Source organism: Schistocerca piceifrons, chromosome 5 (assembly GCF_021461385.2).
Source record: "Schistocerca piceifrons isolate TAMUIC-IGC-003096 chromosome 5, iqSchPice1.1, whole genome shotgun sequence".
Lineage (NCBI taxonomy): Eukaryota > Metazoa > Arthropoda > Insecta > Orthoptera > Acrididae > Schistocerca > Schistocerca piceifrons.
In genome coordinates, this window is record NC_060142.1 from 330346173 (window position 1) to 330361173 (window position 15001).

Consider the following 15001-nt stretch of genomic DNA (forward strand, 5'->3'; position numbering starts at 1 on the left):
CAGTCCATCGACGCCATTTCTGACGTTAAAACGTGACCTCGATAAAGGTGTTTTCCGAAACTGGGAGCACATAGAAACTCGATTAAAGCTATCAGGACCAGCCCGTTAGCGTCGCCACTTCTGGGCCGTCCGTAACGGCGTGCTGGGATCCGAGGATCACACAGTCTCGTGTGCAGTCTCCCTCTTTCAGGTTTGCTGAACCATGTCTGTTCGCGTCCGTCAATAAAGCGTTCTACCAACTGATTCGCAGCTTTCTTCGCCCGCTCCACCGCCAAATTCTAACAGGAAAGATCTCACCCACTGTCGCACCGCGAAGATACATTACACACCCCATATTTATGTATTTATTTTTTTATTTTCGCGTCAACTTCGGTAGGACCAAATTGAGGAGCAAATCTCCAAGTTCAAGGAACGTGTCAGTACATGAAATTACAACATAAAATTAATAATAGACCAAAATTAAATGTTTATGAGTCCAAAAATGTCAATCAATAAGTTTAACTACACGCAATCGACAATGTAACATAAGAATGAGCTTGATTTTTCACGGAATTCCTCGACTTAATAGAAGGAGTGACCCATGAGGAAACTCTTCAGTTTCGATTTGAAAGCTCTAATTTGCAACAAGATAAGTGGCTCAGCCATAATAGACTGGACTCGATTTCTGGATGACGGTGTTTCTGTTAAACGTTCGATACATTTGACAAAATTGCTTAATGCAAATACCGAGCTGCTTCTTGTAAAATACGCGGCCTATTTCAGTTCTCGTCTTTCCTTAATTTGAAGTTGTGATAGATCTGTAATGACGTCTTTGCCAGAGAGCCTTTAAACCCCGATCTTCCTTTCTTCTTTCTATCTAATCTTGAGCATTCACCGGCGTCACCCCATATCGGATGCTTCCGTTCCCTTCCTGCCTGTATCGTGTTCCGTCCATGCTTCACTTTCAAGTAATGCTATTCTGCAGATTACTTCATAATGCACTTTCTCACACTTGTATTACTATTAAATATATATTTTGTAGAGTAGTCCTCTATTGTGCTTATGAAAAAGACATGACAGTGGAGAAGCAGTAGTAAGAATTTATTTATTCAGTTGCTACTTTGCATAGTTTTATATTTTCTAGTCGACGTATTCAGATCATACTGATATTCCAGGCCTAGTCATTCCTTAACATAAACAGTGAAGATTTGCTTAATGGTTCATTATTGCCTTAAGTAATCCACATCTCCTGTAGATGCACTTTATGCGTCTTTAATGTAGTGGTCTGCATTGCCTTCTGCATCCTCATTCCGTCAATCACTGCTGATTCTACAACCTTTCAGTGGTAGTTTCCAACCCTAAGCGGACGAGAGTGCCCTGAATCTCAGTCCGCTCCTGCGCAGCCTTTGGAAAAGCCGTTGGGGCATAGAGATTGACTCCTTAAGCCGGAAGTCTGCTGACCCCATTTCTGATGATTTTGTTCAACACTTAAACAATGGTGGGGGGTTCACATCCGGGACCTAGGACGTTTTGATCAACAGTCAAAGACATTTCCCTTAGACAATATGAAACGGTTTCACATATCTGGGAAACGCAACTGCATCGTTTCCATTTCCTTTCAGTAGGGTGCAGCACCTGGCAATGTAGAGGCTCGACCGCGCTGAAAATATCGACTGATCGATGTTTGATCTGAACTGTCGAATGAAGAAGCAGGAATCGGCAGTGGAGAGGAAAGCGACAAGGTCGCGGTGTTATGGATGGTCGGAATAACGTAATAACGGATACTGAAGGTAGCGGCTTACAGTGACTGTAATAGTGTTTATTTTTCCAGCGTGATAGTCCTACGAGACATAAATGTATGGTGTTCTAATTTTACTGTTAAAATGTGAATCAGGGTAAGCTGTGGAAAATAGTGATACTATCCATGGTGTGAAAGTATTGTTTCTATTTGACTGTTCCAACTTTCCCAGAGCTCCATATGTAAGTTTTTCGAGTATAGTTGAATTATACTACATGATAAGTGTCTTACTTCTGTGTGATAATTTCACCAAGGTAATGATGACGTTAACAGATTGACATCAGTCCTGTCGATATGGACAGAACGACAATGAAAGAACGATTGCAGCTGTATCAACAGTGACTGTAACAACGTTATTTAGTTTCGAGTCTTCAGTGAATTTTGGTATGCAACGTAGTGTGACTAGTTTTATAATGAAACATAAAAAACTTCTATATGTAATAGTATCTATACTTAAAACAAAAAGTAAATACGCTCAGAGGTGGCCAATGTGCTTTGTCCAGTTAATTTCGATTGCCTATAGAGAGAGAGGGAGTGAACTGAATTCTGTTTATTGTGGCGGAACTCGGCGTTTGGGTTTGGGTTGCAGACAGTGCAGTTTACTTTTGCTGTCGTCAGTGTTGAATTTTTCCATTACATACAGTAATACCTAGTCACTTACAGATTCAAGACACAAACAACATGTACTTTCTTCATTTTTGCCAAATTTCACTTTTGAGGGATATAACAAACCCCAAGAGGTAATTTGGCATATTAGATTCAGAAGGAATATCTTGGAAACCATGATACATAAAAGATGTGTGTGATGTAAAAGTTTAAATGTAATTGGCGTTCCCAAATTTTGTAGACAGCTTTTGTCATACTGCAAAATATAATCCCACTGTTAATTAACTTTAAAAGTGAAGCCTTTTGTTGCAATATAAACTACAGATGCGTTCACATCCATTCATGCATATTAAAGCTAATTTCTGAAATACCATTTTTGGAAAATAAGCTGTACACTACGTGATGTCAGAGTATTTTTAACGTATTCCCTTAAAATAAAGTTTCCATTTCTGTCTAATTATTTGTTTTACTGACTTCTGTTTTATGGTTTAAAGTGTTATCTTACGTTTTCAATTGATGTTTCTCTTTTACTTTTCTAGTTCACCATTTTACATATTTGTTAACTCAAAATAATATTTAACTCATTATTTTGATACAAAATCGTAACAATAATTGCAATCTGTAATAAAATACTTAAGATGTATTTTCTTTTTTCATCATTGACATAAAATGGACGAAATTACTTCAAATAATACACATGACAGACAGCGCAATGGAAAATATATTTAGGATGTTTCGCAAATTATAGCGGCGATCCTCCAAGTATCCTGTCCACTACAGGTAATACTTCAGTGTTTTGGAAACCCTTGGAGAAGGGCCGCGCACTCTAGGGCGCCTTGCCACGGGTCGCGTGGATCCCCCCCCCCCCCCCCCCCCCGTCGGAGATTCCTGTCCTCCCTCGGGCATGGGTGTGTGTGCTGTCCTTAGCGTAAGTTAGTTTTAGTTAGATTAAGTACCGTGTGAGCCTAGGAACGGATGACCTCAGCAGTTTGGTCCCACTGGAAATTACCACCAATTTCCATTTCCTTGGCGAGGAGAATTGGTTTTGTACTAGTCAATGCAGCTTTATTACATAGTTTCTCGAGTTGAGATTAGTACCATTATCATTCAGCAGGACAAGATCTGAAAATCTCCTCACAAAGCTCTTCCAATATCAAAAGCCATATACACTCGAAGGCTTTCCATTTACCTCCAAATCTTAAGGGATCACCAGACTAACGAGTTTCTAGTCATCGGGTACAAATCTCAAAACAGTTTTTCACACTGACTCCTCCTTTTTTAATAGTTTTAAGATAAACTAGTGAAGAGTTTGCACCGAGAATTGGACAATCTCTTTTTGAAGTCCCAGATGTTCTTGTGACAATATCGAAATCTGGTAAGTTAACGTCTGATCTTATCAAATGATAGTTAATGGAAGTCTTCTTAACAAGTGCGGGAGAAAATTTTCGTTACAATTAAATTCTTGGGATGGTCAGTGTGAAATAACCGTTTTGAGCGTCATACCGAGGACAAGAATCTAATTCTTATGGCGATCCCGAAAGGCTCGATAGTACAGATATTGCCACTGGACGCATATGCCGTTCGATGGTAAAAGAAAATTGTAAAATTTTCAGATCTAGTTCTGCTGACTGATTATGATGTCAGTCTCCACTAGAGAAACAATGCAGTTAAGCTGCAGTCACTAGCAAACAGTCAATCATTGTCATCAAGATTTTCCAAGTACTGAAATATGCCTGATAAAAATAAGGATACATAGAGGCTCGCCCACCACAGTTTGCGAAACCTGTTGAATTTCGTTTCACATTGTGTTGATCGTCGAGCGTATTATGGGAGGAAATTTTGTTCATTTTATGTGCATGTAGTAAAAGAAAGTTATAAGCATTTCTTTACGATAATAATGATTGTAATGATTTTGCATCATAATGCTCAGTTGCTAAGAAAATACAGGTATTTGAAAAGGTGAATTACATAAAACGAAAAAAAACATGAACTTAAACGTCTAAACCAACAAACTGAAGCATAAAACAAAAGTAAGTAAAATAAACGATTAGTGTCATAACGAATGAAAAGATACTTTAATGGTACATTGAAACTACTCGAATACTACATTCTGTACAGATTATTTTCCAAAATTGGTATTCCAGAAGTCAGCTTTATTACACATTGAGGCATCTGTCGTGAAAGCCTCTTTAATTTATGACATAACAATAGTTTTTGATTTTAAAATTAATTAATGGTCCTGAAGTATTTTGTAAAATTAGAATTATTACAAAAGTTAATTACCCAGGTGTTAAATATGTTAATTACTGGTCTTCTTATATACAACTAATTTTTTGTATATCATTTTCTTAAAAATATTTTCTCTAAGACGTTCTATGTAAACAACAAGAACGAAAAAATCAGTTTTGATTAATTTTGATCCCCTCAAACCCCGACAAGTTTAGTTAAGATCATTTATTTACACATGGTAGTAATCCCTTATCACTAGGTAGTACAGTTTTTAAGTCTCTCAGTCACCTTTCTTTTTAAGACGACGGCGCTTTAGAGTATTCTTTATTTCTGGGAGCAAAAAAGAGTAATATTGGGTATGTCTGTCGAATGTAGACGCCGCAGCTCCCTTAATATATTCTTTTTGACTCAAAATTCACGATCAAGTAACGAAGTGTGAGCAGGATCATTATCGTAGCTCAAAAGCTATATACTATGTCGCCACAAAACCAGAAAGTTTATTGAACTGCTTCACACAGATGACGCTGAACTTTTAAGTACTACTTGGTGTTGAACTTTCGATGGTGTGACAGTATGCAGTTAACCCATGGCACATTATCTCCACATTTGCCCGCACCCGACAAGCTTTTATACGGTCTTGGCAATCCAGAATGCTTTCAATGAGACGACTGGGAATTAGTTTCAACTCTGGATTCCTGAAACCGTTTAATCACCTGTTTGTAGTCGTTTCAGTAGTTATGTATCGTTGTTGGCTTCGTGAAGCGACTTCTGAGCAATGAGCGTCCGCTGCTGTTCAAACATTTTGGAAAAAGTTTTTCCATCACACGTTCGTACCCATTTTATGCAAAATTCATCTACAGTCACTGCAGGTTGGGGACCATTCCTACGAGAGAGTGCAAGAATTCAAATACCTATGGGCACTTTTCACTGAGAACTCGTCATGTGAAGCAGAGATCAATGGCTGAATACAAGCAGGAAACCGATCTTACCACAGCCTAGCACAACTGCTTCGGTCTAAATATCTCTCCACACTGTTCAAGATTCGACTGTACAGAACCCTCATCCAGCCTGTTGTTCTATATGGCCCTGAGACATGCAGTATTCGGGAAACAGGACTTTCAAAAGCTCCTTGTTTTTGAGAGAAAAGTGCTTCGGAAGATCTTCGGTCCGGTTCTGGATGCAAATACAGGGCAATGGAGGATCAGGTACAACCAAGAGCTTGAGGAGCTATACCAGCAGCCCAACATAGCAGTGGGCCGGCCATGTGGCCCGGATGGAGGATCACAGATGGCCTCAGAATCTCCTGGATTTCACACCTACAGGAAAGAGACCCCAAGGGAGACCCAAGAAACGTTGGAGGGATGGACTCTGAAGATTTAAATCAAGTGTCAATAGATGTGAACGGGTGGTGGTTAGCAGCAATGGACAGAATACAGTGGAGGAGGAAACTTTTAGATGCGTGCGGTCCACTGGGCCTGATCACGTAGTAGTAGTAGTAGTAGTAGTAGTAGTAACGGATGTTGAAGACATGCAAAGGAGCGCTCGTTTTAAATTTGTCCGACTGTCAAAAGGGGTGATAATAGTCCAGTCCAGGGCACGGAGGTTATTCAGGGCCTCATCGCAACAAGGTCATTCAAATCTGTCCGATCTGTCCGATCTCCCGCGTGCTGGCTAGCCGTTCGCAGTTGTAGCTCCTGTAATGCTGGAACGTGCTGACACTCTCATTCGAGGTGATCGACGTGTCGCAGTCAAATAACTCGATGCTCAGCTGGACGTCTCTGTTGTTAATACTGATACACTCGTCCACCAATTGGGGTCCTCACAGTACGTGGACGACAGGATGGTTATTGATGCAGCAGGACGTCGGCTCCGACGTCGACCAGTAGAGTGGTACCGTATGGGCATACGGGCCCTCAGAGTGAGGTGGCGTAAGAGCGCTCGATTGAAAGATTACGTTGAAAAATAGCGTTTCTTAGTCAAAAGACTGCGGAATAAAGTGGTGTATTGGAATCTTCAATAAAACTATCCCGCTTATAGAAAAAGAAATGAATTGCATTACGTACTGAACGATCCTCGCACCTGAAGAAAAAGGGCTACGTTAGTACATGCAAAGTTTTAATGTTTCATTTGCAAATTTGAGTGGTTGTCATATAAGTATTTTTCGTTGTAACTAACCGTAAAGTAACGTCAGCGACACTTTCCAAGCGAGACGTGCTAGTGCTGCAGTGGCTTTTGTGTCTGAGCTGCTATCGTAGTCTCTGCTGTCACATCGACAATAGCCAGAGATGGAGAGAGATTTTTGTGCTGCGTATCGGTCGCGTCAGTGACGAAACTTTAAACTTTACGCTATACGTTTAACCCTATATGAATTCATAATTCGTGGGTGATAGGTGTTCCAAGACTGATAGACCTATAACTTTCGGTGAGTGTTAAGATACTGAAACGACGTGAAACTCTACGCTTTGCAGTATACCGCGATGTGGTGCAGCGAATTGATTTATAAATCCTGTTTCAATTAATTTCTAGCGAATTAGTAGCGCTAATGAGAAACTCAATAGATACTACTGGATAGTTTTATTACCGTAACAGAAACGTTAAATGAAAATTAATTTTCTATCCATCCACTTTCGGACAATGAAACGAACGCCCACCTGTGATAGCTGCTACGAGGGTTAGCTGATGTACTGCTGGCTTTACTCCATGCATTTGTGCCGAATTGTCCACGTCAAAACTGTTTTTCTTTTATTTCTTTCGTTGTAAAGCCGTTTCCTGGAAATAAATTCAGTCTCATTTCATAAAATAAACTTTGTTAAGTTTCAGTCCTTGTCGCCTTCAGTTACATAACTATATTTTTTTCAAATTATTTGTGGAAGTTGCCATATTTTTCTGTTTTCACATATTGTTAGGAAACGCAGAAGAAACGAACCATGTTGGGCAAATGTCCACAGAGAGGGAGCTCACAATGGCCTGAACCCACTCATCTGCCAATATAATCACCGACCTCTCTGACTGCGGGTCGGTAATCAGTTCTTTCATGTTTCCCGCGGTTTAACCGGTTAATGTGCGGAACCAGCCAGAGCGCTTGTCATCCCCATCATCTTCACTGACCTCTTTGAACTGCTTATAGCTTTCGTGATCAATTGTGTTACTTACAGCAAACTCACCAATTTTAAAATTTTACTGCATTTTCAATCGAAATTTAAATACTGGTTGTCTAATTTACGTATCACTTGATTATTTGTAGCCCCATCAGTAACCGTATTTGGATAGAAAAATTACTAGATTTCATGTTTGCCTATTATGCAAACCAATGGTTTTTTAAATGCCTAAGCATGTTTGAACATCTTTGTGCCATTATCCGTGGCCACTACTACTTACTTATGTAAAATGTAAATACACTTTCAGTAATCATTGTTGTAAAGATTATGTTGTAGGTATTACCTCAATGTTCTGCTTTAGTTTACTAGTTTTAAGAAGCAAGGTGGGCGATCTGTGGTAACAAATTAGACAAGATATAGTTCATTGCCAAGATCTTTTATAATAACCTTTATTCTGGATAATCAGTTTCGGTAATCGGTGTTATCATCTTCAAATGTGGAAATCATTTATGTGTAAATATATAAATGCTTTCCAGATCTGAAGACGTTACAGTGATTACCGAAACCGGTTATAGAGGATAAAGTTTATTGTTAGGATCTTGTGAAAGAAATAATTCCTTTAATCTCATTTTTCTTCATTTCTTTGTTCTGTAGGAATCTATTTATACTTGTATATAAGAGATGAATATAGTAAAATTAAAGAGTGTCCTACTGAAGCCAACAATGGAAAGAAATAATGTAACAATCACAACAAACACAAACTGCTATTAGGCATAATTTCATTGTAATAAGTATAACTTAAATCATATTTACATTCTAGTCAACTGAACAAAAGTGTCTATTGATGATGGCACACAAGTGCTGAAACGTGCTGTATGTGTAATAGGCGGATCTGAAACGCAGTAATTCTCGGAGGCAATAAATATTCGCCTGTAGTACCAAAAACACATGTAACCCTTTGAAGAGCTGGTGACGATAATATATTGGACAAGGTTACCTCTCTACAGCTACTTTTCAGAGATGGTTACCAGCACAAGGGAAACATAAGAGAGAATCGGGGTAAAACAACACATGAGGTCACAGATTTTCACTACACAAGTGTCATGTGTTGCGTCGTTGACTGAAACTTATTCGAAGTTTGTGTAACGGGTATAAGTGCAGATTTTTTATATGTTGTACCAACATATATATACAAACATCCGCCTGCTCGTTGTTATTTGTGTGCGTTGAACAGTCTTCCCATAGTCAAGTTAAAAATTTTACAAAATGATTTTTGTATATGTCCATCCTTCCGACTAAGGTTTGAGGAATTTCGGCCGTTAATTTATTTAATAAAATGGACCAACTGCAGCCGTCCTTCAGATATTATTTATTATATAGGTCCGAGTTTGGGTGATTCTACATCTTCAGGTCGTAAGTGAGTGGGTGAACTCCAATCATATGCACGACCAAATCAGTGTCCAGCCTCTATTAACTGGTTTCTGTAGAGTACTGTAACAGCACTGTTATGTTACCAACCATCTAAGTACCAATTACCAACAGGTGGTAGTTGATGGTTGCTAACACATCATTGTTGTTACAGTAGTCTACGTAAACCAGTTCGTAGATGTTGACCACTGATGCGATAGTGTATACGATTGGAATTCATCGCCACAGCGTCAAAAAATTCCTGAAGGTGGTGTACTGAATCACTGAAAATGGTGGGTACATAACAACGGATTGAAGGTGTCCCATTTTACTGCTTACGGCATGATGTTTCCTGCATGGCCATAACTGCACCACTAAGTGGACTGCATCAGTCCGTATATACTAACCGTTTTGCTGCCCAACGGAAAATAAGAATGAATGGCTTACTCTTACCACATTTACTTGGCGGTACTAACCAACCTAAAGATATACTGCTACTAATTGTCATAATTATTAGCTGGAAATGAAGTAAGTACTGGTTTAGTCCACCATCCCCAGTCAGTAATTAAATATCTCCACTTATGCCCGTTACACGCTGTATATTTGATCATTACGTGGTTTTAACTGTATTTTTACAGGGATTATGACACTCATTTGTTGAACTAACCTGCCACCTAACTAACAGCCTGGAAGTAGAAGTGTCTTGCTTCAAGTAGTTAGTAGTGCCTTGCTGTAAGTAATTAGCTAAGTGAGGCAGTGTCTGAGGCTCACCGTCTTGCCCTGGAGGAGGCCGATCCTGCAGTCGAGGACGACGGTCTGGCCGACGCGCGCCGTCACGTTGTGCGGCCCTGCCCCGTCCTCGAAGTAAGGCCCGTAGCGCCGGCCGTCGCCCGCGGCGTGCACGTGGTAGTGCGAGTGCTGCTGCTGCTGCTGCTGCTGCGGGGGCCGCCACGTGCTGCCTGACAGCGTGGTCGACGTCGTCGAGGTCGCGGTCGTCGCCGTCGTCACCGTCGTCGATTCGACGAGGAAGGTCGTCGGTGCGGCCGCGAGGGTCGGTGGGTCGCTGCTGCCGGGTGTGGCGTCCAGCAGGGTGGCCTCAGTGGGCGCCGCCTCGCTGGACACCACCGACGAGACTGTCGCGTCTGGCGTCGACGCCCTCAACGGCGCACTCGAGGGAACTGTAGTCGCCCCGTCGCTTAGCACCGCATTCCTTGGGGTTGTGGCCGTGTTTTCTGTAAAAGCAGCAACTTTTCCCCTTAATTTGTCATTTATGTGTAAGTAAAATTTACAATATTAACACTAATACAATTCGCGTATGGTTTGCACTGTCTTACTGTCTATGTACCTATGCATTGGACTGCTAATTCGCTTGAGTGTTCCTTGCGTCATTCCTTGCAGATCACTAACGAGACAGAGGACGAGCAGGAGGAAAGTGATGTTAATACTGTGAATAGTGTCTTATACCAATCTCATCTCTTTCCCACGTCGGCCCCTATTTCTTTGCGGAAGGAGAGTGATGCTAAAACACTCAATATTGCCTCTCTCTAACATAATCCGTGTGGTGTCACCGCCAGACACCACACTTGCTAGGTGGTAGCCTTTAAATCGGCCGCTGTCCGTTAGTATACGTCGGACCCGCGTGTCGCCACTGTCAGTGATTGCAGACCGAGCGCCGCCACACGGCAGGTCTAGAGAGACTCCTAGCACTCCCCCAGTTGTACAGCCGACTTTGCTAGCGATGGTTGACTGACAAATTACGCTCTAATTTGCCGAGACGATAGTTAGCATAGCCTTCAGCTACGTCAATTGCTACGACCTAGCAAGGCGCCATTATCATTTGCTATTTATCTTGTGATGCATGTACCGTCAGACCGATGTTCACCAATTATGGATTAAAGTTAAGTATTCCAGAAGCTACGTACCTTTTTTGCTAGTCTCTATTCTTTTAACTGTTCCAGACCTCACGCCAGCCTGCGTCAGTTTAAACGCGTGCCTTCGGCTTCCTCTCATAGTGGCTTGGCTGTCTTGCCGTGTCACAATAATCCGTTTTCGAATTCAGTCCCAATTTCCCTGGTACCTCTGAACAAAAGCGCGATATACGTGCTTTTATTTCCTGTGAACTTACAACGATCTCCTTGACTGCGAGGTCACAAAAAGCCAATGATGTTTACGGCATTCGAGGCCCCATATATTGTTTACCATGCGAACACAATATTGGCTGCTAGAGGCAACACGGGGCTGAACTGGAGTTACCCAATAGTGAGTACAGCATGAGGCTATGAAACGTAGTTGAACTGCTTAAGCCAAATGGTTCCAATGGCTCTGAGCACTACGGGACTTAACATCTGAGGTCATCAGTCCCATAGAACTTAGAACTACTTAAACCTAACTAACCTAAGGACATCACATACATCCATGCCCGAAGCAGGATTCGAACCTACGACCGTAGCGGTCGCGCGGTTCCAGACTGAATTGCCTAGAACCGCTCTGCCACAGCGACCGGCAACTGCATAGTAGATCACTAACTCACAACAGTGCTAGTGGTGTTTAGACAAAGGAGAGCTATAAACAAAGCAAACATCGCTTTATAACTACAACAATAGTTGACATTTCGTCAAAAAGGAACCCCAGTAATTTTGCAGAGCGAGAAAAAGTGGCCGATGAAATGTTAGTGTTTCTACAAGACCTGTAACTAGAATCTGTGGCGTCTCATACCTCGAATGTGTGGGCAATCTACATGAGGAATACAATGACGACGATAAGTGTTTAACAAGTGAAAGTCATACTGGAAAAGGTGTCCAACCATGCAGTTCATCATCTTTGTTGGACACGTAGTCACAAATCCCGTCTCCTGTGAAACGTAGTAAGGGACAATAGTTGTCCAAGGAGCGGGTGCTAAACATGATCTGCATAGAAGATTATCTGCAGCATAGTACAGAAAGAATTATGAGCAGATTTCGAATAAGTCTTCAGCGATATAAACTTTTACCACTTAAGAAAAACTCTGAATATTCAAGGGAAGACAAGGTGTTAAGAAAAACTCTGAATATTCAAGGGAAGACAAGGTGCACTTGTTACAAAAACTGGCGTTAGCGCGTTTCAGGAATACTGGATACAATTCACATGATAGTGACCTACTACGTTATGCACATCAAATGGCACGACATAGAGCACAATGAGTTCTATGAAAGCAGCGGATGGCTGCCTAACAACGAACAGTGGTACAGAATTGGAAGATATATGATGGTGAAACTGCAAATACAACGTTAGTTTGGCGAAGCACAGCAAACTGCAGGAACAACCCGAAACATTGTAGTTGAGGAAAAAAAACTTATCCCATCGTTCGGTAAGTAATTTGTTTACAACTCCGACCAGTCGAGATTTGAAGAGGAAATGCGTGTGAAAGGAACCCTGGAAACTAGGGATAACAGAACAGTTGTGTCAATATGAACGAACATCAATGACTTAATGCATTCGTATACAATTATGCCGACAGTGAATCTGGTTGCGAAATCGGCTGGAAAGTTATTTATTATGCTGCAAGAAGTAGGGTGTGCTCTGCTCTCTACAAGTCTCTCCCGTATGCGCGATCTTGCAAGAGAAGTGCGGAATATTTACGTCACAGGAAGCAAGAATGGGAAAATGGGCCTAAGAGAACTGCTTTTGGCTGGTCAGAATAACTTGCTTTAGCATTCGGTTGCGTGCCATAACATTCAATCAGTTAACATCACCTCGTTAAACCAATACTAATCTATACGCATTACTTAAGAGTAGATATCTAGCTGAACGTCGTGCCCGTTTTGTAGCTCCCAAGCAGTTCGCCTTCGATCTTGATCATGCGAACCTCTGTCATCTCAGTGACGCACCGTTTTTCGTTCGCTGCTCATGGTGCCCCTAATGGTTCGTTTTGAGCGTTTCTTGAATGTCGACGATGTTCACTTTGTTACGTGTAATACTTACATCCCATAGAACGCTGATCTCTGCACCTCCGGGAGACTCATTTTCTGTCGCCTTTATGATGCACATGGTGAGAAATTAGCAGCTAATATTTTTCCTGTTAACTCAACACTTTCAAATGAGCCTTTTTAATGATTGGACTTGCAACTCCGCACTCCTTGAGTTCCTTGTTAGTGTAGGTAAAAAGATTAACGCGCCACCTCCCTTACCTCCCCTTCTCCTCCGCCCCCCCCCCACCCGGCCCCTTCAACACGGACGCGCACACACACACACACACACACACACACACACACACAGAGAGAGAGAGAGAGAGAGAGAGAGAGACAGAGAGGAAGAGAGGGAGGGAGGCATACATACAGACTGCTAGAGAATCTAACAGGATAACACAAACTGATATTTTTAGGGGCTCTTCTTCAATCATTAACATCGAAATGCAGTGGTAGACAAAGTGCGTACGGTACGACCATGTGCGTCTGTGATCAGTTACCAAAAAAGTTATCTATGTGTACAGAGACCTTACGTTATTTTACAACAGTCAGTGAATGAGTAAAGCCGATGTTTCACCTGCTTTTGCAATGGCCTTCCTCTGGACCTACCAGTAAAAACATTTTTCTTGAATTAGCCTTAACATCCTTAGCTATTTATTTAAATAACTAATAGAATCTACAGCCTGTATAAAATCAAAGAAGGATGTACACTATGTGATCAAAAGTATCCGCCCCCCCCCAAAACATACATTTTTCATATTAGGTGGATTGTGCTGCCACCTACTGCCAGGTACTCCATATCAGCGACCTCAGTAGTCATTAGACACCGTTTGAGAACAGAATGGGGAGTTCCACGGAACTCTACGGACTTCGAACGTGGTCAGGTGCCTGGGTGTCATCTGTACGCGAGATTTCCGCACTCCTTAACATCCCTAGGCCCACTGTTTTTGATGCGATAGTGAAGTGGAAACGAGAAGGGACACGTACAGCACAAAAACGTACAGGCCGACCTCGTCTGTTGACTGACAGAGACTACCGACAGTTGAAGAGGTTTGTAATGTGTAATAGGTAGACATATATCCGGAACATCACACAAGAATTTCAAACTGCATAAGGATTCACTGCAAGTACTATGACAATTAGGCGGGAGGTGAGAAAACCCAGATTTCATGGTCGAGCTGCTGCTCATAGGCCACACATCACACCGGTAAATGCCAAACGACGCCTCGCTTGGTGTAAGGAGCGTGAACATTGGTCGACTGAATAGTGGAAAAGCGTTGTGTGGTCTGGCGAATCACCGTACACAATGTGGCGATCCGTTGTCAGGGTGTGGGTATAGACATTGCCAGCGTGTGTAGTGCCAACAGTAAAATTCGGAGGCGGCAGTGTCATGGTGTGGTCGTGATTTTCATGGAAGGGGCTTGCATCCCTTGTTGTTTTGCGTGGCACTATCACAGCACAGGCCTGCATTGATGTTTAAGCATCATCTTGCCTCCCACTTATGAAGAGCAATTCGAGGATGGCGATTGCATCTTTCAACACGATCGAGCAGCTTTTCATAACGCACGGCCTGTAGCGGAGTGGTTGTACGACAATAACATTCCTGCAATGGACTGTCCTGCACAGAGTCCTGACGTGAATCCTGGGATGTTTTGGAACGCTGACTTCGTGCCAGGCCTCACCGACCGACATCGATACCTCACCTCAGTGCAGCACTCCGTGAAGAATGGGCTGCCATTCCCCAAAAAACCTTGCAGCACCTGACTGAACGTATGCCTGGTAGAGTGGAAGCTGTCATCAAGGCTAAGGGTGGGCCAAGACCATACTGAATTTCAGCATTAGCGATGGAGGGCACCACGAACTTGTAAGTCATTTTCAGCCAGGTATCCCGATACTTTTGATCACGTAGTGTAGTTCCCAACAGGCTAACTGGTTAAAAC

The 15001-nt window shown here is 42.0% G+C and overlaps 1 protein-coding gene across 1 annotated transcript in view; it reads right to left on the bottom strand.

Annotated features, from left to right (window-relative positions):
- LOC124798972 (protein turtle homolog A-like) overlaps positions 1–15001 on the bottom strand; it is a 188664-nt gene that overhangs the window by 67156 nt on the left and 106507 nt on the right. The window contains exon 3 of the mRNA XM_047262508.1: positions 9889–10349. Coding sequence (XP_047118464.1) covers positions 9889–10349 — 461 coding nt within the window. The remainder of the gene's footprint in view (positions 1–9888; positions 10350–15001) is intronic.